Consider the following 25,293-nt stretch of genomic DNA (forward strand, 5'->3'; position numbering starts at 1 on the left):
TAGTAAGATTACAGGCAATTTTTAATTTTAATTTATCTGCATTTGGTAAATTTCCTATAGTAATCATGTATTCATGTTGAAATAAGAAAAAGTAATATTTTCTTAAAGTATATCACAGAATTTTTATAGTTCATAGTCCCTAATAAATATATATTACCTTCCAAAAATATTGAGACTTAATGGAAAAAATCTTCTTTAATAAAATATATTTTCCACAAGAGGCATATCTTTCTTAATTTTCTTTTCTGTAGTAAAAATAAACTGAAGTGAAAGAAAAAATAATTACCTGTACACTGTCCTCCATTAGTTGGATCTCCATAATAACCTGGCATGCAATCTTGACACTGCTTTCCTGTGGTAAGATTTTTACACTGTTCACACACGTTATTATTGATGCAAGTGCTATGTCCATTACACTGGCAAGCTAAGGAAAATAGTAAAAAAAAAAAATTTTTAATAACTACATAACAGTATCAAGTATAACTGCCATCAAGACAAAGAATTTATTTTACAAATCTGAATGGTAGCAGAGTCCAACCGGCATTTCCCAAGTTTTTTTTTAATGTGTGTCTCAAAATACTAATATAGGACATTATATACAATAAATTCTGTGTTGAAATTTTGCCTATGATCTGTAAAATGTAGGGGTTAGAAATTTAAGTGAAACATAAAAGTTATAGCTAAGGAGGAAATATCTTTTAACATATTCCTTAACGATTCATGTGACAATTATGTCTATTAACAGGAATAAATAAAAGAGCTTTGACAAAGAATGCTAAAATGCATCTTAATTATATTTACATATAATAAAAGAGGATCAATAAATATAGAAACTTGTGTGGTAGTAAGTCCTTACCTCAAGAAAATACATTAGTGTAAAATTAGCAAACAGCACTTTTAAATTATTTTGTATAGATGTTTATCTTCTTTGGGCAAGAAAAGCTTCAAGGCTTAATTAAAATTTTATTTGAATGTGAACTAAACAGAAACAGATTTAAAGCATAAGATTTTTTTATGTCTTCTTAATATGAGGTCTAATATGTTTTCATATTAATATTACAATAGAATTTTAAAATTTCAGATGAGAGATAAAGTTCCTATATGAAAGCTCATGTTTAGTGTCTACTGGGGGCATAATACTAACTTAGTTGGGTAACATCTTGTCGAAACATCATAATCATTGTCACTTTCATAAGCATTTTCATCATTATTACAACTAAGATAGCATTTAATTGAGCTCACTCAAGCCAAGAAAGCCAATGTTTAGTCGATTGCAGTTGTTTGTGGCTGACATCTATATCCTGCTTGGTCAGTTTACATATTATATCAGTTTTTAAAATATTGTAAATACTACCCCACGGCTAGATAGTGAACCAAGTGGCATACATGAATTATATAATTTAAGCCTCACAACAATTTTGTGTGGAAGGTACTATTTTTAGGGTTTTTTCTAAGATCAAGAGGCCTGGATTAAGCAACTACCCAAAATCACACATTTAAAGAACGGCAGAAACAAATGCACAATCAGGATGTATGAATCAAAGGCCAGACATTAAATCTCATACCTATTGTACACAGAAAATTTGAAAGAGGGAAATCCCAAGAGACTAGCATAAGGTCATCAACATGAGTTAACATCAAAGAGTAAAGAAAAAAAAAAAGTAAAAAACAAATACCTATATCTTACAGAAATTTTCAGCAGCATAACTCTATTGCAACATAGTATAGAAATGACATGCAGTCATCATGGAAAAATGTTGAGTAATCTTCCTCTTTATGAAACTGAGAAAATTACAATATAGTTTTCAAATTTTTATGAAATTTATTATGAATATTTTTCTTGTTATTAAATTTTCTCCTAGCTGTTTCATAATGTAATATGAGTGAAATAAGGATTCAAACAATATATTTAGAATGAACACAATTTTGTTTTTAAATGTACTAATATGCCCATGGAAAAGTTAATGATGGTTATCTTAGTTTAGTAAGATTTTTCTGCATCATCAGTTTTCTACAATAAATTCATATTACTTTTATAAAAAGGAAAAATAATGACAAGAACTTTAATTTTTTAACACTGTGCTTAAAATTTTAAGTTATTTTTTCACAGAAAGTTTTATGTAAAACCACTAAGGTTAATTCACTCAGGTAAAAACAAAATTTATTGAGTGCTCACTACATGTAAAGCATTATCTGAAAAAGTCAAAATAAGAGATGGGTTACTATAAGCATTTTTATGAAACCCTGGCTACATTTTTTCATCAGCAAAACAAATGTCTTAACTTCTGAATAAAATGGCTAAATTTACCAATCTCATCTAATATCCTCCTCATAGATTACCACTGTAGTAATAAAAAAACTTGCCAGCAACAAGAATTGGGGTACGATGACAACTACGTAAGTAAAACTAGAAAGTAGTAACCTACTATACCTCTGGGAATTAAAAGAGGACTCCTGGCATAATGCCACTCAACTGTACCTTTCCTGAAAGCGACAAGTTCTGAAGGCAGTTCTGGGCCATGGTGCAACCAGAAAGCATATCAGCTGCTAGAATGAGATACAGGAAAGTCTAATGTTCCAAGTAATGAATATACCATACAGAAAGCTGGTATAATTTAGACCTGACTGCTGGAAAAATTTCCAGCAAAAAAAGGATAGTCATCGTTGCAGCTTATAACTAGTATGGCAGCAATGGCAAAGGATAAGGCATGTTATAGAAAGCAGGACCCAGATATAATAATGGCTGTATCAAACACAGGAAAAGGATATACTATAAAGCCTATGATGATGTTTTATTCTCCACTGCCATCAGGGGGTTGGATCAACAGGTAATGTAAGCTTGTATCTAATAGTTCTTCCAGGATACACTGTTACTTGAAAGGTTCTATTAACAACCTGGTCTGGAACATGAATGAAACTAAAGAGAAGTCATCCATACTGTTTTGTTTAAATTTTAAAACCAGCCCAGATGGCTTCTCATCTATCTACACACAAACAGAAAAAAATGAAAATAAAACATAATGAAAAACACAGCACTTGATATGCAAATAAAGTACATCGTTTTGAAAAATATGTGCTCTCTAAAACAGATGTAAAACATTGAAAAGTATCTGTTTGGCATTCTCAATAAAATTTAAAAAAAAAATACACAGAAAATCAAGGCTAAAATTTACCCAAAACTTTTTTTTAAAACATAGCCCTTTAGAAGAAAAGGGAATTATCATTGTTAAAAATAAAACAGGGATTCAAAACAAGAATGTGAAAGAGAAGTGTGAGCTAGTGACAGAACTTTGCTATACATGGGGATTGACTAGCAACAGCTAGTAGGTACAGGTTTCAAAACCCAGCAGGGCCAGGAGATATAATCTCTGGCATACTCAAATAAGAGAGCTAAACTGAACCATATTTAAAATGCTTAAAGCCTTCAATTGTAGCCCCTATCTGTGAAAAACATACTAAAATACATCACAAGCCCAAAGAAGCAGAAAGGAACCTTAACAGGGGTAAGAATGTATGAAAGACAAAAGTCACTTGTGAGAACTTAAAGCCTATACTGATCATATGGGTTCCGTTGAAATTCACACTTTCCATATGGTAGAGAAACCCCAACATCAAACAATAGTGTTAAAGCCTGTTCTGTAAACAAGAAAAGTCTCATGCAAAAGTAGATATGAATGAACCCTTGAAATATTTCTTCAACTCAGGTCACACAGAACAGAAACTGGAAAAACTTGATTCTGTAAACTGCAAGACAGTATTTTAGGCTTTGCAGACCATAAAACCTCTTCACAACTACCACTGCTGCCACTGCAGTACAAAAGTAACCATACACAATACACAAACAACTGATAATAGCTATAATCCAATAAAACTTTATTTACAAAAATAGGCAGTCAACCAGGTTTGGCCATCACACCTTCGTTTGCAAGCCTTTGATACAGAAATAAAAGACAATGAAAGCAACAACAACAACACTTACTGAATTAAACCTCAAAATGAAAAATCACAAAGCATCATAAAGAAGAGTCAGGCAAAAGAGAGATAATAAAAATGAGAATTGACAACCCAAGAACTGGAGTAAAAGGACAATTAGAAGACAATAAAAATATACAAAATAATTAAAGGCAGAAAAAATGAGAAAATTATGATTAAAGAACTAAAGGTACGTATGATGACAATGTCTCAACAAAAAGAGAGTATCAATAAAAACACAGAAATTATATAAAACAATGAATGGAAATTATAAAGTAGAACAGTAAAATAACTGAAATGAGGGACCTCCCTGGCGGTTCAGTGGTTAAGACTCCGCACTTCCACTGCAGGGTGCACGGATTCAATCCCTGGTCGGGGAACTAAGATCCCGCAAGCTGCACAGTGCAGCCAAAGAAAAGCAGGGTGGGTGCAGGGGGGGATAAAATTCTACACATACTAACAGAAATAAAATAAAAGCATTTTTAAAAACCGAAATGAAAAATACACTAGAGATTCAACAGTAAATTTGAACTGGCAGAAGAATTAGCAAATTTGAAGAAAGATCAGTAGAGACCATGGAAGCTGAAGTACACAGAGACAACAGAATGAAGAAAAATAAACAGAGCCTCAGTTAAATGCAGGACACCATTAAGTGCACCAACCTATGTGTAATGGGAGTGTTGGAAAGATAGGAGAGGGAGAAAGAAGGCTAAAATTTATTTGAAGAAATAATTCCTGAAATATTCCCAAACTTGATAAAAATGTTAATCTACACATCCAAGAAGCTTAACAAAATTTAAGTACAATAAACATGAAGAGATCAATAAATACATTATAATAAAAGCCAAAAACAAGTAGAAAATCTTGAAAGCAGCAAGAGAAAATATGACTCCTCACCAAAAAAAATCCCAATAAGATTAATAGCTGGCTTTTAATCAGGAAAAATGGGGGTCAGTAGCCAGTGGGATAATATACTCAAAGTCCTGAAAATAAAACTGTCAACCAAAAATTTTCTATCCATCGAGACTGCTTTTCAAACATTAAAGTGAAACATTCACAGATAAACAAAAATTGAGAGAATTCACTGTCAGCAAATATGCCTTACAAGAAATACTAAAGGAAGCTCTTCAAGAAGAAAGCATGTGACACCAGATAGTAATTTAACTACACAAATTAAAACAAAGAGCACCAGTAACAGAACTGTCATTATAAAAGACAGTAAAAATGTATCTTTTGTCTCCTTTCTTCTTTTACATGATTTTTAAAGACTGTATTTTAAATGATATAAATAATGGTATTGTTGGGCCTATAAAACATAAAACATAATGTATTCCCCAATAACACCACAGAGGAAGTGTACTGGAGAAAAATCTATATTGGGCTAAGTATATGACATGGTATTACTAGACGGTAAAAAAAGATCCACAGGAACAAACAAAGAAAACCAAAAATGGTTAATACAAATATTAATATAACAAAAGCTATAAGTACATACTCATCCTCCTTTTTTTCTCAGATTCTTTAAAAGACATAAAATTATATAAATAATAACTATAAAAATGGACTGTTAGGTTTGCAACATATACAGATGTAATACATATAATACCACAACAAGGGAAGAAAGAGACTAGACCTATATGAGTAACATTATTTCATCTCACTGGAATTAAGTTAGTATAAATCTGAAGCATATTTTAATAAGATAAGCTATATATGGTAAACCCTGGAGTAACCGCTAAGAAAGTAACTCATGGACTTCCCTGGTGGCAAAGTGGTTAAGAATCCGCCTGCCAATGCAGGAGACACGGGTTTGAGCCCTGGTCTGGGAAGATCCCACATGGCACGGAGCAACTAAGCCCATGCACCACAACTACTGAGCCTGTGCTCTACAGCCTGTGAGCCACAACTACTGAGTCCGAGTGCCACAACTACTGAGCCCAAGTGTCACAACTACTGAAGCCCGTGCACCTAGAGTCCATGCTCTGCAACAAGAGAAACCATCATAATGAGAAGCCCGCACACCACAACGAAGAGTAGCCCCCGCTCGCCGCAACTAGAGAAAGCCCACACACAGCAATGAAGACCCAACACAGCCAAAAAATAAATAAATAAATTTATTTTTTAAAATAAAGACAACGGGCTTCCCTGGTGGCGCAGTGGTTGAGAATCCGCCTGCCGATGCAGGGGACACGGGTTCATGCCGCGGTTCGGGAAGATCCCACATGCCGCGGAGCGGCTGGGCCCGTGAGCCATGGCCGCTGAGCCTGCGCATCCGGAGTCTGTGCTCCGCAACGGGAGAGGCCACGACAGTGAGAGGCCCGCGTACCACAAAAAAAAATTAAAATAAAAAAAATAAAATAAAATAAAGACAACAACTCATAAAATATAATGAAAAATCATTAAAAATTAAAATGTTATAATAAAAAATATTCACTTACTGCAAAAAAATAAACAAATGAAGAGTGGAAGAACAGAAAATTCATGATATACAGGGGAAAAAATAAAATAACACACATAAATCCAACTGCATCAAAAATAACTTTAAATGTGAATAGATCAAATGATTTAATCAAAAGGCAGAAAAGACAGACCAGATAAAAGACAAAGATCTAACTATGTACCCTTCATAGGAGACGCACCTAAATACACAAAGAGATTGAAAATGAATGGATGAAAAAAGATATAGCATACAAACAGCAACCACAAGAAAGATGGAATGGCTATAGAAATATCAGAGAGACTTTTAAAATGTTACTGAAGATAAAGAGGGACATTTTATAATGATAAAAAGGACAATCCATCGATAAGACATAAAAATTGTAAACATACATGCATCTAACAGAGCCTCAAACAACATGAAGCAAACACTGACAGAAATTAAAACAGAAATAAAGAATTCAACAAAAATAGTTGGAGATGTCAATACCTCACTTTCAATAATGAATCAAACAACTAGACAGATGATTTGCAAGGGATTAGAAGACTTGGACAACACTATAAACCACATGGACCAAACAGACATAAATAGAAAAATCCACATAACAGCAGCAGAATATACATTCTTCTTAAGTGCACATAAAAAATTCTTCAGGATAGACAATATACTAGGTCATAAAACAAACCTCAATAAATTTAAAAGGACTGAAGTTATATAAAGTATGTTCTCTAACCACAATTGAATAAAATTAGAAATCAATAACAGAAAATTTGGGGAAATCACAAATTGTGGAAATTAAGCAACACATTTCTAAATAACCAATGGATCAAAAAACAAATCATGGGAAAATTAAAAATTACTTTCAGGTATATAAAATAAAGCATAATATACCAAAACTTACAGGATGCAGCAAAACACTGCTCAGAAAAAAAGTATGGCTGTAAAAGCCTACATTAAAAAAGAGAAAAGGTCTCATATCAACCAACTTTGCACCTTAATAAAGTAAAAAATTAATAGAAAACTAAAGCAAGCAGAAGAAAGGAAATAATAAAGATTAGAGTGAAAATAAATAAAATGCAGAGTAGGAAAACAATAAAGGAAATCAATAAAGCCTGTTACAAACTGTTCTTTGTAATTACAAACTGTTCTTTGTAATGTGCAACAAAATCAACAAAGCTTTAGCTAGGCTAACAAAGAAATATACGAAGACACAAATTATTAAAATCAGGAATGAAAGATGAGACATACAACTGACAAAGACTGGGGAAAAGGTCTATAGGGAAATACTATGAACAACTGTATGCCAATAAATTAGATAACATAGATGATAGGGGAGATTCTTAGAAAGATACTAACTACCAAGACTTACTAGAGGAGAAACAGAAAATAGGCACAGGCTATAACAATAAAAAGATTGAGTTAGTAATCAACAAAGTGCCAGAAAAGTATAGCCCAAGATCAACTGGCTTAATTCATGAATTCTACCAAACAGTTAAGGAGAATTAACAATTATTCACAAATATTTCCAAAACACAGAAGCAAAGGGAAGACTACCTAACTTATTCTATGAGGCCAGTATTAACCTAATACAAAGACAAGACAACCTTATCACAAGAAAAGATGATGCCAGACCAATACCTCTTATGATTATAGCTGCAAAACTTCTCAACAAAATACTACAAACTGAATCCACTAGAATATAAAAGGATTATACACCATGACTAAGTTGCATTTACCCCAGGAATGCAAGATTATTTAAATATATGAAAATCAATCAATACAACATACTATTAGAGAAATAAAGCGGGGTGGGGGTGGATCACAAAATCATCTCAATAGATGGAAAATACTCAACGAACTAGGAACAGCAGGGAATTGTCTTAACCTAATAAAGGGCATGTATAAAAAGTTCATAGCTAACATCATATTTAATGGTAAAAGACTGAAAGTTTTCTTTTTAAGGTCAGGAACAAGACAAAACTGTCCTCACTTGTCACTTCTATTCAATATTGTACTGGAGTTTCTGGACAGGGCAATTAAGCAAGAAAGAGAAATGAAAGGCAACCAGATTGAAAAAGATGAAAACTAACTTTACTTTCAGATGACATAATCTTCCATACAGAAAACTAAGAAATCCAAAAAAATTATTTAATCTAATAATTGTCTTCAACAATGCTACAGATCAATTGTAGAAAAATCTGTTTTATTGTATTTTTATACACTTACAAACTGAAAAGTTTGAAAGTGAAATTAAGAAAACAATACCAAATACAATAGCATCAGAAAGAATAAAACATTTACCAATACATTTAACCAAAGAAATGCAAGATTTGTACATTGAAAACTACAAAACATTGTTAAAAGGAATTAATGAAAAGGCATCTGTATTCATGGATTGGAAAACAATATTAAGATAGCAATTCATCACAACTGATCTGCAAATTCAATGCAATCAAATTCTAAAAGATTTTTAATAGGAATAGACAAGCAGATCCTAAAATTCATATTTAGAAACAGAGGGCTCAGATTAGGCAAAACAATCTTGATAAAGAAAAACAGAGTTGGAGTACTGACGATTCCCAATTTCAAAACCTACTTCAAAGTTACAGTAATCAAACCATGTGCCATTGTCGTAAGGATAGATATATAGACCATGGAATAGAATTAGGTCTAGAAATAATACCATACATCTATGGTCAATTGATATTCAACAAAGGTGTCAAGCAGTTTAACTGGGGAAATAGTCTTTTCAATAAATGGTGCTGGGATAGCTTGATATTCACATGCAGAAGGATAAATCTGGACCCACAATTCACACTATATATAAAAATTAACTAAAAAAGGATCAAAAACCTTAAGGTAAGAGCTAAAATTACAAAAATGTTAGAAGAATATATAGATGTAAATCCTCGTGACTCTGGATTAGGCGACAGTTTCTTATATATGACACCTAAAGCTTAAGCAACTAACAGGAAAAAAAAGATATACTGGACACTATCAAAAAAATGCTGTGCCTCAAATGACAATGTCAAGAAAGTGAAGAGACAACCCACAGAACAGTGGAAAATATTTGAGAATCATATATCTGATAAGGATCTCATACCCAGAACACATAAATAACTCTTACAATTCTACCATTTAAAAAAAAAACCCTCAATTTAAAAGTGTGCAAGTGATTTGAATAGACATTTTCCATAGAAAGTATATAAGTAGCTAATAAGTACATGAAAAGAACACCATAAGTCTTAAGCGAAATGCAAAAGAAAACCACAAAGAGCTACCACTTCACATCAACTAGGAGGATAATAAAGAAAATGATGTATTAACCCATACTGGTGAGGAGAGTAATTAGAATACACTGCTGGTAGAAATGTAAAATAGTACAGTAGCTCTGGAAAAAGTCTGGCAATTCCTTAAAAGGTTAAATATACATTTATCATATGACTAAAAAATCAACTCCTAGATACATACCAAAGAAAAATTAAAACATGTTTACACAAAAACATATACAAATGTTCATAGCAGCACTATTCGTAACAGCAAAAGAGGGGAAATAAGCTGAAGATCCATCAACTGATGAGTAGGAATATGTGGTATGCGATTTAATATTATTCAGCCATAAAAAGAAGTAAAGAACTGACATATGCTACAATATGGATGAACCTTAAAAACGTATGCTAAGTGAAAGAAGTCAGACACTAAAAGACACATTATATGACTGCATTTAAATGAAATGTCCAGAATAGACAAATACACAAAGAAAGTAGATTAGTGGTTTTAAGGTGTTAGAGGGAAGGATGAACAGGTAGTGACTGTTAAAGGCTATGGAATTTTGTCTTGGGGTAATTAAAGTGTTCTGGAATTACATGATGTTAATAGTTGCTCACCTACTGACTATACTAGAAACCACTGAACTGTACACTTTAAAATGAAGGATTTTATGTCATATGAGTTGTATGTCAATAAACAAAGTAGTTAGCACTAATTAGATGAGCTGAAAAATAATTTACACAAATTCTTCACATCTATGCATGTACAAAATCCATAATATTACTTTATCCTTGCTCTCATCAAAAAAGTACAATTTTTTCCCACCATTTGAACATGCATTGGCATGAAGACTTTTTCAGAACAGTGGAATTCAGAAGTAATGGTATGGAAAATTTGAGCTTGGGCCTCAAGAGGCATATACACTCTGCTCTCTCCTTCTTGGAATTCTATTCTAAACATATATGTATAGCATCCCAGTCTACACCACCAGAGGATGATAGGCCAAATACAGCAGAGAACAATCATTTGCAGCCTGAGGACCCCTAGATCAAGCAATCAGCTCAAACCACCAGACGTGTGAGTAAAGAATCCTGAGATCATCCAAAACCAGTCAAGCTGCCAGATAAATGGAGCCACAAGAGAAAAATCAGGAGAGACTGGCAGAAGAACTGACTAGCAGAATTCAGCAAAATAGATGATGCAGAATCATGTGTAAAACTGTTTTAATACAGTGAACCTCACATGCTATGTTAAATAACAATAACTAATTAAAAAATAGGTTTAAGAGAAAACTGGAAACATCTAAAGAAAGAATTAGTGAATCAAAATATAGATCAGAGGAGGTGCAAGGATATAAAATACAGACAGGACAGTAAGAAAACTTAGGAACATAGTGAAAAAGCCTAACATAAGTGAATCAAGCTTTTAGAAATACAGACTAGAGTGATACAATGGGACAGATGCAATATTTGAAGAGATAATGGCAGAAAACTTTACAAACATGATGAAAAACACATGTCACAATTAAAAAAAGAAAGATGATACTTAAGTACATCACACTAAAATTGCTGACATCCAAAAACTAAGAAAAAAATATATTTTAAAAGGTTAGAGGGAAGAAAAAGACATATTACTTTCAAAGGAGAAACAATAAAACTGACAGAGAAATTCTTAAGAGAAAGTAGAAGCCAGAAGAAAAGGATATTACATCTTCAAATTATTGAAAAAATATATCTGTCAACTTAGAACGCTATTACCAGTAAAAGTATCCTTCAAATATGAAGACACACACATTTCAGATGTATAAAAGCTAATTTATAGCCCAACTGAAAAACATACTACTTTAAAATGTTACATAAAGTTCATCAAGCTAAAGAAATGTTATAGCAAAAGGAAATTCAGATCAATAGGGAAAAATGAAGATCAAAGAAAATGGTCAATACGTGGGTAAATAGAAAGTATTTTTATTATTATGATTTCTTTATAAGAAAACTGTCTTTTAAAGGTAAAAAAAATAATGTAATGTGTGGTTAATAATATATATAGAAGTAAAATATATGGCAGTAATCACACAAAGGACAGGAAAAGAGCAAATGGAATTACACTTTTGTAATATTCTTACCTTATACATGAAGTAGTATAATATTGATTCAAGGTAGACTGTGATAAGATAAAGATGACTATTACAATCACTACAGCAGTCACTAAAAAAAACACAAAAGAGGTATAGCTAAAAATCCAATAAAAGTGATAAAAGTGGACTTTAAAAACACTCAATTAATCTAAAAAAAAGGCAAAAGGAGGAACAAACAACAGAGAAAAAAATAAAGGAAATTTTAAAATTGATACCATGATGGTAGGACTAAATTCAATATTACCAATATTATATTAAATCTAAATTGACTAAACAATTTGATAAAAGACAGAGATTATCAGAACAGATTTTTAAAACACATCAACAACAACAATAAAAAACAAGACATTTATGCTGCTTACAAGAGATTCACTGTAAATAAAAACACATAGACAGAAGATTTTCACTTCTGCCCATGAAGGTTTAACTGCTGTGAGAACTGACCTCTAGTGTAAACATAAGAAAACTGAACAAAATATATGAAACAACTACTTTCCAGTGTAACAGGCAGCTCAGGAATGGCATCCCTGAGAAAAAGAAGACAAAATATGACTGCCCTGGCTTGCTATCTGGAGGCAGATTTGAGGATGCAGCCCAGGGAGAAAAACCCAAACCCTCATTTAGTTGAGGAAACAAAGAGCAAAGTTCAGGGAGGCCATGGTGGTTAGACTTTGTGGGGCAAAATACTAGAGAAGAGAGAGTTGCACACAGCAATCTGTAGACAGGTCCCCTTGAATATTTGGTTAAATAATGAATTGAACACAGTATGAAACTCTATGAAGCTGGAGAAAGAACCATCAGAAAAAAAGTAAGTAAAACAATGTCAGGAACTCACATAGGACTAGGAATAGCTTATACTCCCAAGAGTCAAAGTGTAGAGACCTCTTAATACAAAGAGCACTGTATGGAGAACACAGAAAGGCACTGTCTTAGTAGTGGAAATAAATTAGCACTGAACTTAGGGCTGCTATGTACAGGCCATGACAAATATTAAAAACAATTTTTGAAGTAACACAACTGAATGCCAGAATAAAGTCCAATACACTTAAAGAAATAGAACAAAATTGAGTAAGCTAGAAAAAAATCACAATGTCCAGGATAATACCACCAAAAATAACCAACCTGGAAATTTTGATCCATAATCAATTAAAATATATATATATACATATATATATACACACACACACCAATAGAAACAGAGAAAGAAATGGCATGCCAAATGAGATGAGTAGGGAAGGATTTTTAAAACAGCTATTAAAAGTATGCCCCATATACTCAAGAATACAGAGTAAAATATCAACATAAGAAGGAGAGAAATGGAAAATATAAAAATGACTAAAATTCAATTTCTAAGATGAAAAAATATAAACAAAATTTTAAATAAATTTAATAAGGAAAAAATTGTCTTTTCAACAAATGGTGCTTATAGCCATGAACAAAAGAATTAAGCTGGATCTCTGTCTCACACCACCCACAAAAATTAACTCAAAACAGATCAAAGACCTAAATGTAAGAGCTAAAACTACTAAAGCCTGAAGAGAAAACATAGGTGAAAACCTTTGGCATCTTTTATTATACATGATTTCACAGGCATGAAACCAATAGCACAAGAAAGAATAGAAAAAATTGATAAAACATGAAAATTTAAAACTTTGGTGGGGACTTCCCTGATGGCACTGTGGTTAAGAATCCACTTGCCAATGCAGGGGACATGGGTTCGATCCCTGGTCCAGGAAGATCTCACATGCCGCACAGCAACTAAGCCCTTGTGCCACAACTAGTGAGCCTGCACTCTAGAGCCTGCGAGCCACAACTACTGAGCCCGCGTGCCACAACTACTGAAGCCCGCGTGCCTAGAGCCCATGCTCCTGAACAAGAGAAGCCACTGCAATGAGAAGCCTGCGTACTGCAAGGAAGAGTAGCTCCCACTCCCCACAACTAGAGAAAGCCCTCACGCAGCAAGGAAGACCCAACATAGCCAAAAATAAATAAATACATAAATAAATTTATTTTAAAAAATAAACTTTTGTGCTTCAAAGGGCACTATCAAGAAAGTGAAAGACAACCCATAGAATGGGTGAAAATAATTGCAAATCCATCTTTAGTAAGGGACATATTTAGAATATATAAAGAACACTCACAGTTCAATAATAAAAAGACAAATACCCCAATTAAGCAATGTGCAAAGAATCCGATAGACATTTCTCAAAAGAAGAAATACTAATAGCTAATGAACACATGAAAAGACGTTCAACATCATTAGCCACCAAATGACTGCCAATCCAAACCACAATGAGATACTACTTCGCACCCACAAGGATGACTACAATCAAAACGATGTGAATGGAATATTACTCAGCGATAAAAAGAACTAAAATTGAGTTCTTGTAGTGAGGTGGATGGACCTAGAGTCTGTCATAGAGAGTGAAGTAAATCAGAAAGAAAAAAATAAATACAGTATGCTAACACATATATATGGAATCTAAAACAAACAAACAAACAAACAATGGTGCTGATGAACCTAGCTGCAGGGCAGGAATAAAGATGTAGACATAGAGAATGGACCTGAGGACATGGAGTGGGAGGGGGAAGCTGGGGCAAAGTGAGAGTAGCATCGACATATATACAGTACCGAATGTAAAATAGTTAGCTAGTGGGAAGCAGCAGCATAGCACAGAGAGATCAGCTCCGTGCTTTGTGATGACCCTAGGAGCGTGGAATAGGGAGGATTGGAGGGAGGGGATATGGGGACATATATATGCATATGGCTGACTCGCTTTGTTGTACAACAGAAACTAACACAGTATTGTGAAACAATTATACTCCAATAAAGATCTATTTTAAAAAATGAGCTGAAATAAGCAATATTGGCAAGGATGTAGAGTAATTGTAACCCTCATGCACTCCTGGTGGAAATGTAAAATAACACAGCAGCTTTGAAACTGTCAGGTAGTTAGTTCCTCAAAAGGTTAAACATAGTTACCATACGACCTAGGTATTCCATTCCCAAGGTAATGAAAATATGTCTACACGTAAACTTGTACATGAATATTCATAGATGCATTATTTTAAAAACCAAAAATTAGAAACACTCAAATGTTCATCAAATGATGAATGAATAAACAAACTGTAGTATAGTCATACAATGGAATATTATTTGGTAATAAAAAGAAATTAAGCACTGCTATATGCCACAACATGGATAAACCTTGAAAACGCTATGTGGTGTGAACGAAGCCAGTAAAAGAAGACTACAGCTATATGACTCAATTTATATAAAATGTTCAGGATACGTAAATCCATAGCTGACAAGGGTGGCCCAAACAGGCCATGACTGCTAATAAGTACAAGGTTTCTCTGGAAGATGAAAAAGTGTTTTAAACTGACTGTACTGTTGGTTGTATAACTCTGAATATACTAAAAACCACTGAGTTATACACTATAAATGGGTAAACTGTATGGCATGATCGTTAGTCTTATGCATTGATGAAGCTGGGTTATAGCACCTCAGGTATGTAATCAAACACTAATGGCCTCCTTGGGAGTGGGGTAAGGACCTGAACATATGATGGGACAGTCACTCTGATGATTAGGTTGTTACATGGCACAGCTGGCTTTGAGAAAGGGACATCATCTTGGATGGACTCGGTCAGATGATCCCTTAAAAGGCATTAGTCTCTACTTGAAGGAGATTCAAAGTGTGAGTGATCCCATTTCGGTTGTCGAGACTCTACGATGCGAGTTCTGGAGACGGGAGGGGGATGAGGGAGAGAACGTGAGCATTCTTTCAGAGCCGAAGTGGTCACTGGCTGACAGCCAACTAGAAAACAGTCCCCTCAGCCCTACAATTGCAAGGCACTGAATTGTGCCAACATGGGAATGAGCTTGGAAGCAGATTCTTTTCTAGAGGACTGGTCACGTATTGTGTAAAATGTCCGTCAATGTCGTTTTGTCTGATGTTTTCTGATGACTAAACCGGGCTATGGATTTGGGGGAAGAATACCACAGAAGTGAGGTGCCGTTCTCACCACATCATATCAGGGGGTATGTGATATTAACATGACTTATCACTGGTGTTGTTAACCTTGATCACTTGTTTATGGTGATGTCGCCTTGCATCCTCCACTGTCAAGTTACAGTTTTTCCACATCTACACTCTATTCATTAGGAGTCACCATGTCCAACTCACACTCAAGGGGAGAGAAATTAAGCTCCACTTCCTAGGGGAATGAGTGTCAAGGTACCTGTGGACATATGTTCAAACCACCACAGTAATTAATAAATATTTTTGAGGAAGATTTTGGAAGCTACACAAATATATTTTTTCTCCTTAAAGTTTCACCCACTAATTTGAAAATTCTTAAGAAGACTATTCTTATGGCTCTTATTACTGTGGGGTTCTAACACCAATTTTGTATTTCCCTCATTCATTCTACATTTATTATTTGGAATTTTCTGTAAGGAATATTTATCCATTCTCACCCATTTATTATCTATCCAATCATTTAAATCACTACAGAATCATGGATATGTATTCTGTTCTTTGGGTTACAATCCAACACAATCATTAGTTTTTGCCCAGATTTGACCCATTAAGAACTCTTTCTGGTTGGCTGTGTCCCTTTGACATGCTCCCATCCTCCTTTACTTTGTTTTGAGCACTTTCTTACTTTCTGACATTAAACAATACTTCAGGTTCACCTTGTGTTCTCCCTGCCCCAGCCCTAGAAACAGCCATTACTCCAGAGAGCCCTGGTTCCTTCCATTGGAAAATGGTATTTAGAAACCAGGATTGTGGGCACTGAATGTGCTCATTGCTACTGGGGCATCATGGCTTCCAGGCCCTCTTGGAGAACTGAGCTAGAAAATATATATATATACCCCTGCGTATATATAGTAAATATTAAAATAAACTTGAATTCATGCTTATACTCTAAACCAATACCACAGGATTCTTTTTTCTTTCTTTTCTTTTCTTTTTTTTTTCTTTTGGCCATGCCGCACGGCATGTGGCATCTTAGGTCCCCAACCAGGGATCGAATCCATGGCCCCTGCAGTGGAAGCTCGGAGTCCTAACCACTGGACTGCCAGGGAATTCCCCACAGGGTTCTTTATAGTCTTCACTCTTCCCATGTTTTTTTAATAGATCTTCATTGGAGTATAATTGCTTCACAATACTGTGTTAGCTTCTGTTGTACAACAAAGTGAATCAGCCATATGCATACATATGTCCCCATATCCCCTCCCTCTTGAGCCTCCCTCCCATCCTCCTTCTGCATCATCACAAAGCACGGAGCTGATCTCCCTGTGCTATGCGGCTGCTTCCCACTAGCTGGCTATTTTACATTCGGTAGTGTATATATGTCAATGCTACTCTCACTTTGCCCCAACTTCCTCCTCCCACCCCGTGTCCTCAAGTCCATTCTCTGTGTCTACGTCTTTCTGTGACAGTGGGAAACCTGGCTCACATTAAACACAATTAATTTATATATTTGTCCAAACCTACTAAACATATAAAGTACTGTAAGAATTGTTAATCTGTACTATGTGAGAAACAAATTTACCAATCAGAATATAATGTTTATGTAGGCTTTACAGTATCCAGCCAAAACACTGTTTTCCAAGGTTACTTAGATCAGCTCATTATTTTGATGAGGTTATGGCATTTGTAATACAGTGAAATTTATTTGTCACAGTTTGCATTCCCTTATGGGATCCCCTGACATGCTGGTTGACTATTTTTTTTTAATTTGCCATCAGGAAAGTTCATTCTTTGTGATACACAGTATGGTTTGACAAATGCATAGTGTCATTACGAACAGTTCCACAGCACAAAAAATTCCATTATGAGATCCCCTTGAAGGCAATCCCTACCTTTACCACTTCTGGCAAATAACTGATCTCCCTTCCATCTCCATAGTGCAATATGTAGCCTTTTGGTCTGGCTTCTTTCACTAAGTAAAAGGTATTTAAGATTCAGCCATGTTGTTGTATGAATCAATAGTTTGTCCCTCTTCTTGGTTTTCATATATTCCAAAGTTTATGTAGAAGTACCACATTCCCTTAGTCCGTCTGGTTTCAGTGCAACACAGTCAGCGCCGCACCTGAAGCAAGTTCTGCAGTATCTCCCCACGTTTCTGCCTCAGAATGTTCACTGGTATCTGATAAGCTATTAATCAGATGTGCTGGCACAGCTCGGAAGTACAATACCCCCAGAGGCATCACTCAACCATCAATGGAAGAGAGTTAGTGGATAAACTCCCCACCCCCACCCCCAATCCCTGAGGGTTAGCTCTGAGGAGCATCCTGCATAGTTCTTCCTAGGTCCCTAGTGGGTCTGAGTTCAAATTTCCCAGTATAGTAGCCAGCCTAATCATGTACATATTATTGGTTTTTCTCCTGTCTTTGAAACTCTCTATTCCCTCAATTGTGCTTCCTAGGTTCATCCTGTAAATAAACCATCTCACCCAAGTCTTTGTGTCTTCTGGAACACTCTTTCCCCAGACAGCCGCATGATTCACTCCCTCATCCACTTGAGGTGTTTATTAACCATTACTTCTAAGTGAGATCTTCTCTTACCAATCTTTTAAATTGCAAGCTTTATCCCCCTTCCTTGCTTTATTTAATAGCACTTATCACCACCTAACTTCATATACATATGTACGTGTATAATGAATTTTATTAATTTCAAGTCAAATACAGGCTCAATTAATGCAGTGATTTTAGTCTACTTTTTTCATTGTTATGTCTCTAGCACGTAAAACACTCTTTGCACATAGTAGGCACTCAATAAAAATATACTGAAAAACTAATTTCTCAAGAAGGTTGATTTTATTCCATAGAAGAATAGATTCCCTATTTAAAAACTCTAAAAGCTTTACTGACCTTCAAAATTGAATGGTACCAAATACCAAGGGTCAAATGACTCTATCATGGATGTAATACAAAATATTCCCATACTTAGCTTGACTGGATCCTCTGAGTTGCCTTTGAATTCTAAGATAGTATAATATTATAGACAATAAAAGACTACACTACAGTAGAGAAATTTGGTATGAAACCAATATTCTTTTTCCATTTAACAGTTCGCATGAAACCAAATCTAACAATTATATACCATGCATCTGGTCAGCCTGTTTAATGATTCCAAACATAATACCACCTATACAACAAACATGGATATAGGAAAGAATTTTTTTAATCCTTTAAATTTCAGTCTCATTTTCCTTGTTGTTTTTTTTTTTTCTAAATCTTTATTATAAGAAAGGAAAGTAATTATTGGTGTCCTTGAGCAGAAGCTAAAATTGCTTTCATCACATTTTTATTACCTGGACACTGGATAAAGGACCACTCATAGTTCTTCTCTTTAGGACAAACACTGGTGTCAAGAACCATCTCATTATCATGCATTCCAACAAGCTTCATTGGTCCCCGGGAAGACCCTTCAATGCAGTGTCCTCTTCCTGTATTACTAGGATCGTTGCACCAGCCACACCCAGGCTGTTCCAGACATTGTCCACAGGTTCTCAATCCAGAACAATTTTGAGCTGCATGGAGGGAACATCATTAACAAGTATGTTATCTGACTTCATATTCAAATAGAATTGCAAGCTAATGGGAAAATAAATATGATCTGAAAAAGGACAGTAAAAAGTCATCTATAGTTAACATAAACATTTTATGTAATGATAAGAGACAGTAGTTACTTCAAAAGCAAATAAAACTTACATTATGAACAAAGAGGAGATGAATGGACTGACTTGAGGGTGAATAAAGGTGTGGTACCATGACAGGGAGAAAAACGAAGTCAGCATTTTAACACTCCTGAGAACTTTGCCAGTATTAAGACCTTTGGGGAATGGATCCAGGGGCCTACAGACAACATTGTCTGTGATATAGAGCAATGTTAGTTGTTCTTGTTGTGCCTAGGGAGGGCCTTCAAGGAAAAAATCTGCATCTTCCTGTGAATGTCCAGTGTAAGTCAAGTCATGCTTCCCCACTCCCTGGGTTAGCTGAACCCAGCTGGACTGCCTCTCATGGACAATGCTCTTCCCAAGTGTCCAAGATACTAGCATTTGCCTGACATGTGATGTTTAACAGCAATCTCACTCAAAGAGCCAAACTGAATGGGAATATGGAAACTGGATACTCTGCCTTAGCAGGCAACCAGCAGGACAGGCTCTCTCTGACTTTCAGAGCTGCAGAATATCACCTCAAGAATCACTCACTGAAGCTCAACCTTTTTTTGTTTAACTGATGTATAGACTATGAGCCTCAACTAAGCCTGCGAATACTGTGATGTCTTTTCCAAGGATGAACATATTACAGTCTGCCATAATAGTCATAATAGCTGCTATGTGATGTTTCAGATTTTTAATTCACAATCATAGTACCTTATATCAGGCTGAGACTTTTTAAATTAGTTTCACTGATATTTTGCTAGCAAAGGTACACTTTGTCTTGGGAATTATTTATCCATATAAGATAGTGCACAGGTACAAAGTACCATGAATGATGCCTTTTAACGACATGCTAGAAAAACCTCAGAAGGAAAAAAAAAAAAAAGGTAGACTTCTGGCAGTCTCAATTTCATTTTTGTCGCGGTAATAACTTAACTGCCACTCAGTGTTTTAATATTACTGGAAACAGAAATGTTCCTCAGAAAGCTGCAGATAAGAATAGTGCAAGCTTCTCAGTGAACATCAGGAACTCAATACAGTAAGCTGTGCAGGGATAATACAATACTGGATTAAAGAATTCATCAATTACAGTATGATTTGCTGTTATGAATTTTTTCAGTGCTGAGCATTTCACAGACTGGATGTAAGAAAGTGAAGAATGAGTACCAATCTCCTATATTTCCTTAATAATAAATTTAAAAGGAAGAATATTCTTTGAGTCATTGAACACAAGTCATTAATGTTAACCCTGTAGATAAATAATTCAGTGACATGAACATACTTCTTTCTGAAAAATTTTTAAAGCAGTAAATGGAGTTAAATGGCACTTCATTTAAAATATCCTTAGATAACTGAACATTTTATATATTATCATACTCCTCCTTAGACTTTTTGCTGTGAAATATTTCTCTTTCATCTGCGATTGTAACTAGCCCACAGTATCACTGACTAGATTATTCTAATTGTCTTCAAAACTATATTGGGTTGCTATGAAATCAAAGGGGAACAATGTAAAATATCTAATTAGGTATGCTATCTTGACATTCTAATTATTTACTGTCATGTGATGAATTGAAGTAAATCTTTACTAGGTCACACCCAAAATAACTCTAGGCTTTATATTTATAGTCTATAGATATCTCCTAGGAAAATAAAATTTATTTTACGATTACCTTTTTAAGGAAAGATAACCAATTAAATGTCTTGAAGAAGCATAATGTACAATTAAACCTAAACTATTTTCAAACACAACATACCTGTTATTGCTTTTCAAACAACTGGGTACTTCTTAGATGAAAGAATCCTGCCTTTCTTACACTGACTGAATGACAAACTATTAATGGTGTCTTTATCTATTACACTTTAGGCTTTAATAATGAATTACAAAATGTCATATTCAGAGCAACGTTCTATTCTCTTATGTTTTATTTTAGGTATGAAACTATTACAAAAGGTAATGTTGGTTTAGTTATTACTCAAGAGTGGAGAGCAACATGCATTGCTGAAAAATTAACAGAATATTTATTCTTTAGTTTGTAATGAAGACTAAAAAACTGAAAGACTAATGTTTTTTCTTTTCTTACGGAAAACAATAAGATAGGAAAGCTTTTGTAGGCTGTGCTATTTTGAGTAAGTTATGGCTAGTCTGAAGACTATGTATGAGCTATAAGTAATTAGTAATTGCTATAAGTAATAAGCAATTATTTTTATTTTATTTTATTTATTTATTTTTGGCTCTTTGAAAGATTAATTCTAACAGGTCCTCGTGGTGAATATCGAAGAAAAACCCCTTTGTGCTTCCAGCATGGGAGGGGAAAAAGGAACAATTTTGAGATATGCCAGAGCACTGTTTTTCTTACCAAGGCCTCGAGAAACAATCAGAGCCTAACTGACCTGGCTAACGGGAAATAACCAACTGTAACCTGCTCTAGACTTTCATGTGGGGGGAAGAAAAATATACAACTCCAGCTCCCTCCAGCCATGCTGTACCACCTAAGAGTGGAAAAAAAGACTGAGGAGCACTAGTGAAGTGAAGTTCACAGAACAGTATGGGGCAAAGGCTCACCAAAAGAATGAGACCTAATCATAGGACTGTAGAATACTTCCCCTCCCGCACACCCTACTACTACATTACTAAAAGCCTATTTACAGCAGTTTTCTTTCAATGTTTATTGGTTAAAAACATGGAAAAGAATTAAACGTAATAGAGAAGGAGTTTGTTTTCTATAAGGAATGGGTCACTGCCAGGTAAATACTATTTCCAAAAAACACAAGGGCTCCTTGAGGCAAAGTAAAATGGCCCTCTTCCCCACAAAGATACACAGGCCATATAATTTTAAAAGCTATGGAACAAAACTAACTGCTATTAGACATCATCAGTTCAAATGAGCTATATATATAGCCACAGGGAAGGCAAATGTGACAATAGACATAACAGTGAAAGAAAAGACCTATGGAAATGAAAAATCCAGCAGACTAGACTAACTGCTCAAGGAACAAACTGCAGAAGTAGAAAATAAGCCTCTATAACAATCAAGAAAACAAAAGAAGCAAAAGATCAAAAACAAGAGATGCCAAGGCAGGACTGAAGAAGTGACCTGTGCATGCCTAGCTGACAATCCCACCAGCAGCAGTTATCATCATTTAGTTCAGCAGTGGTAAAAACGCAATTCATACCTGTGTTCAAATAGTTAATCATTTTTAATTCACCCTTCAAAAAATGCAGTTACAATTTTTACAGTGGAGGGTTCTCAAAAAAAATTCATTCTGAATAGATAAAAAGCCCCAAATTTTTAAAAACCATTAAAAAAGGAAAAATATCTGAATCTCACTTAGCAAACAAAGAGATGGAAAGTACAAGTGAATTTAAGAGATATTAAGCTTGTAGGTGGATCAAGATGGCAAAGTGGAGCTCACCTCCCCCCCACAAACACATCAAAAATACATCTACAGGTGGAACAGTTTTCACAGAAAACTAACTGGAAACTGGCAGAAGATCTCTTATACAACCAAAGCTGTAAGAAAGATCCCCAAGTAACTGGGTAGGACAAAAAAAAAAAAAAAAAGGCATCAGGACAGATCCAAGGCCTGTGGGAGGAATCTATGAAGGAGGGAGGGTACACACGGGCAGGTCCTTGCCCTGCAAAGCCCCCCTGCAAGCTGGGAGGAGCCTGGACTCTGCTCAGAAAGAGCATGCACCTGCTGGCTTCCTAGCTGTCTGTGCAGACAGACCAGTGCTGACAGCTGCCACCTCACTAGACTTCCTGCAAGGGAAAATCCAGCAACCTAGGATACTCTACCCAGCAAGCTTATCATTTAGAATAAAAGAAAAGATAAAGAATTTCTCAGACAAGCAAAAATAAGAAGAATACAGCAATACTAAACATAACCTAAAAGAAATATTGAAAGGTCTTCTCTAAATAGAAAAGAAGCAAGAATCTATAGGAAAGGGAAAATCACAATAGGAAAAACAAAAATATAACAGGATTGATCACTTAAATAAGCCAGTACATAAATTTAAAAACCATCAAAAACAATTTTTAGAAGTGATTATAACTACAATTAACAGCAAAAGGATAAACACAAAGATGTAAGATAGAACATCAAAATCATAAAATGTGGGGGAGGGAAGTACAAAACTATAGATTTTTTAGAATGTGTTTGAACTTACATGACTATGTCTAAAGCAAACAGATGTAGTTATGGGTTAACATACTTTAAAACCAGGATAATCACAAATTAAAAACATATAGTAGATTCACAAAAAAGAAAAAGAAACAACATATTACAAAAGGAAACCATCAAATCATAAATAGAAAAATGAAAGGAAGAAATGAACATAGAAGGACTATAAAATCAACTATAAAACAAGCTTTAAAATGGCAATAAATACATATTTATCAATAATTAGCTTAAATGTCAATGGAATAAATACTCCAATCAACAGACACAGAATGGCAGATTGGATTAAAAAACAAGAACCTACAATATGCTGCCTACAAGAGACTCACTTTACGGCATATAGACACATATTGATTGAAAGTTAGGGCATGGAAAAAAATATTTCATGCAAATGGAAACAAGAAAGTGGGGAGTAGCAATGCTCATATCAGACAAGAAATACTTTAAAAGAAAGTCCATAAAGACAGACAAAGAAGGACACTATATAATGACAAAGGGATCAATACAAGAAGAGGACATCATACTCATTTATATATATATATATATATATATATATATATATATATATATATATATATATACACCCAATATACAAGCACCTAAGTACATAAAACAAATACGAAGAGAAATAAAGTCAGAAATTAAGAGAAAAATAATGATAGTAGGAGATTTTTAACACCCCACTGACATCAATGGACAGATCTTCCAGACAGAAAATCAATAAGGCAACAGAGACCCTAAATGACACTATAGAACAGTTGGCCTTAATTGATATCTACAGGACACTACATCCAAAAAGACCAAAATACACATTCTTTTCAAGCACACATAGAACATTCTCTAGGATAGACCACATACTAGTATACAAAACAAGCCTCAACAAATTTAACAGGATAGAAATTATTTCAAGCATCTTTTCTGACCACAATGGTATGAAACTAGAAATCAACCACAGAAAGGAAAATGGGGGAAAAAGGATCACATGAAGACTAAAAAGCATGCTATTAAAAAACCAATAGGTCGATGAAATCAAAGAGGAAATCAGAAAATACCTCAAGACAAATGACAATAAAAACACAACCTTACAAAATCCATGAGAGGCAGCAAAAGCAGTCCTAGGAGGGAAGTTCATAGCAATACAGGCCTTCCTCAAGACACAAGAAAAATCTCAAATAAACAACCTAACCTACCACCTAAAAGAATTAGAAGAAGAATAAACAAAACCTACAGTCAGCAGAAGGAAGGAAATAAAGATCAGAGAGGAAATAAATAAAATAGAAATCAAAAAACAATAGAAAAGATCAATGAAACCAACATCTGGTTTTTCACAAAGATAAAACTGAAAACCTCTAGCCAGGCTCACCAGGAAGAAAAGAGAGAGGACCCAAATAAACAAAATAAGAAGTGAAAGAGGAGAAGTAACAAATGACACTGTAGAAATACAAAAAGTCGTAAGAGAATAAAAGAAAATAAAGAGAATAAAATAAAAGAGAATAAAAGAAAAATATGAAGAGTTATATGCCAACAAACTGGACAACCTACATGAAATGGAAAAGTTTCTAGAAATGCACAGCCTACCAAATTTGAGGCAAAAAGAAACAGATAATTTGAATAGACTG

At 34.6% G+C, this 25,293-nt stretch overlaps 1 protein-coding gene across 2 annotated transcripts in view; it reads right to left on the bottom strand.

Annotated features, from left to right (window-relative positions):
- ATRNL1 (attractin like 1) overlaps positions 1–25,293 on the bottom strand; it is a 705,727-nt gene that overhangs the window by 515,066 nt on the left and 165,368 nt on the right. For both annotated transcript variants that reach the window (XM_059054362.2, XM_067024581.1), the window contains exons 18-19: positions 19,142–19,360; positions 287–424 (exon numbers count right to left, since the gene is read on the bottom strand). In XM_059054362.2, the coding sequence (XP_058910345.1) occupies positions 287–424; positions 19,142–19,360 (357 nt within the window). The remainder of the gene's footprint in view (positions 1–286; positions 425–19,141; positions 19,361–25,293) is intronic.

Source organism: Kogia breviceps, chromosome 2, assembly GCF_026419965.1.
Source record: "Kogia breviceps isolate mKogBre1 chromosome 2, mKogBre1 haplotype 1, whole genome shotgun sequence".
NCBI classification, from domain to species: Eukaryota; Metazoa; Chordata; class Mammalia; order Artiodactyla; family Physeteridae; genus Kogia; species Kogia breviceps.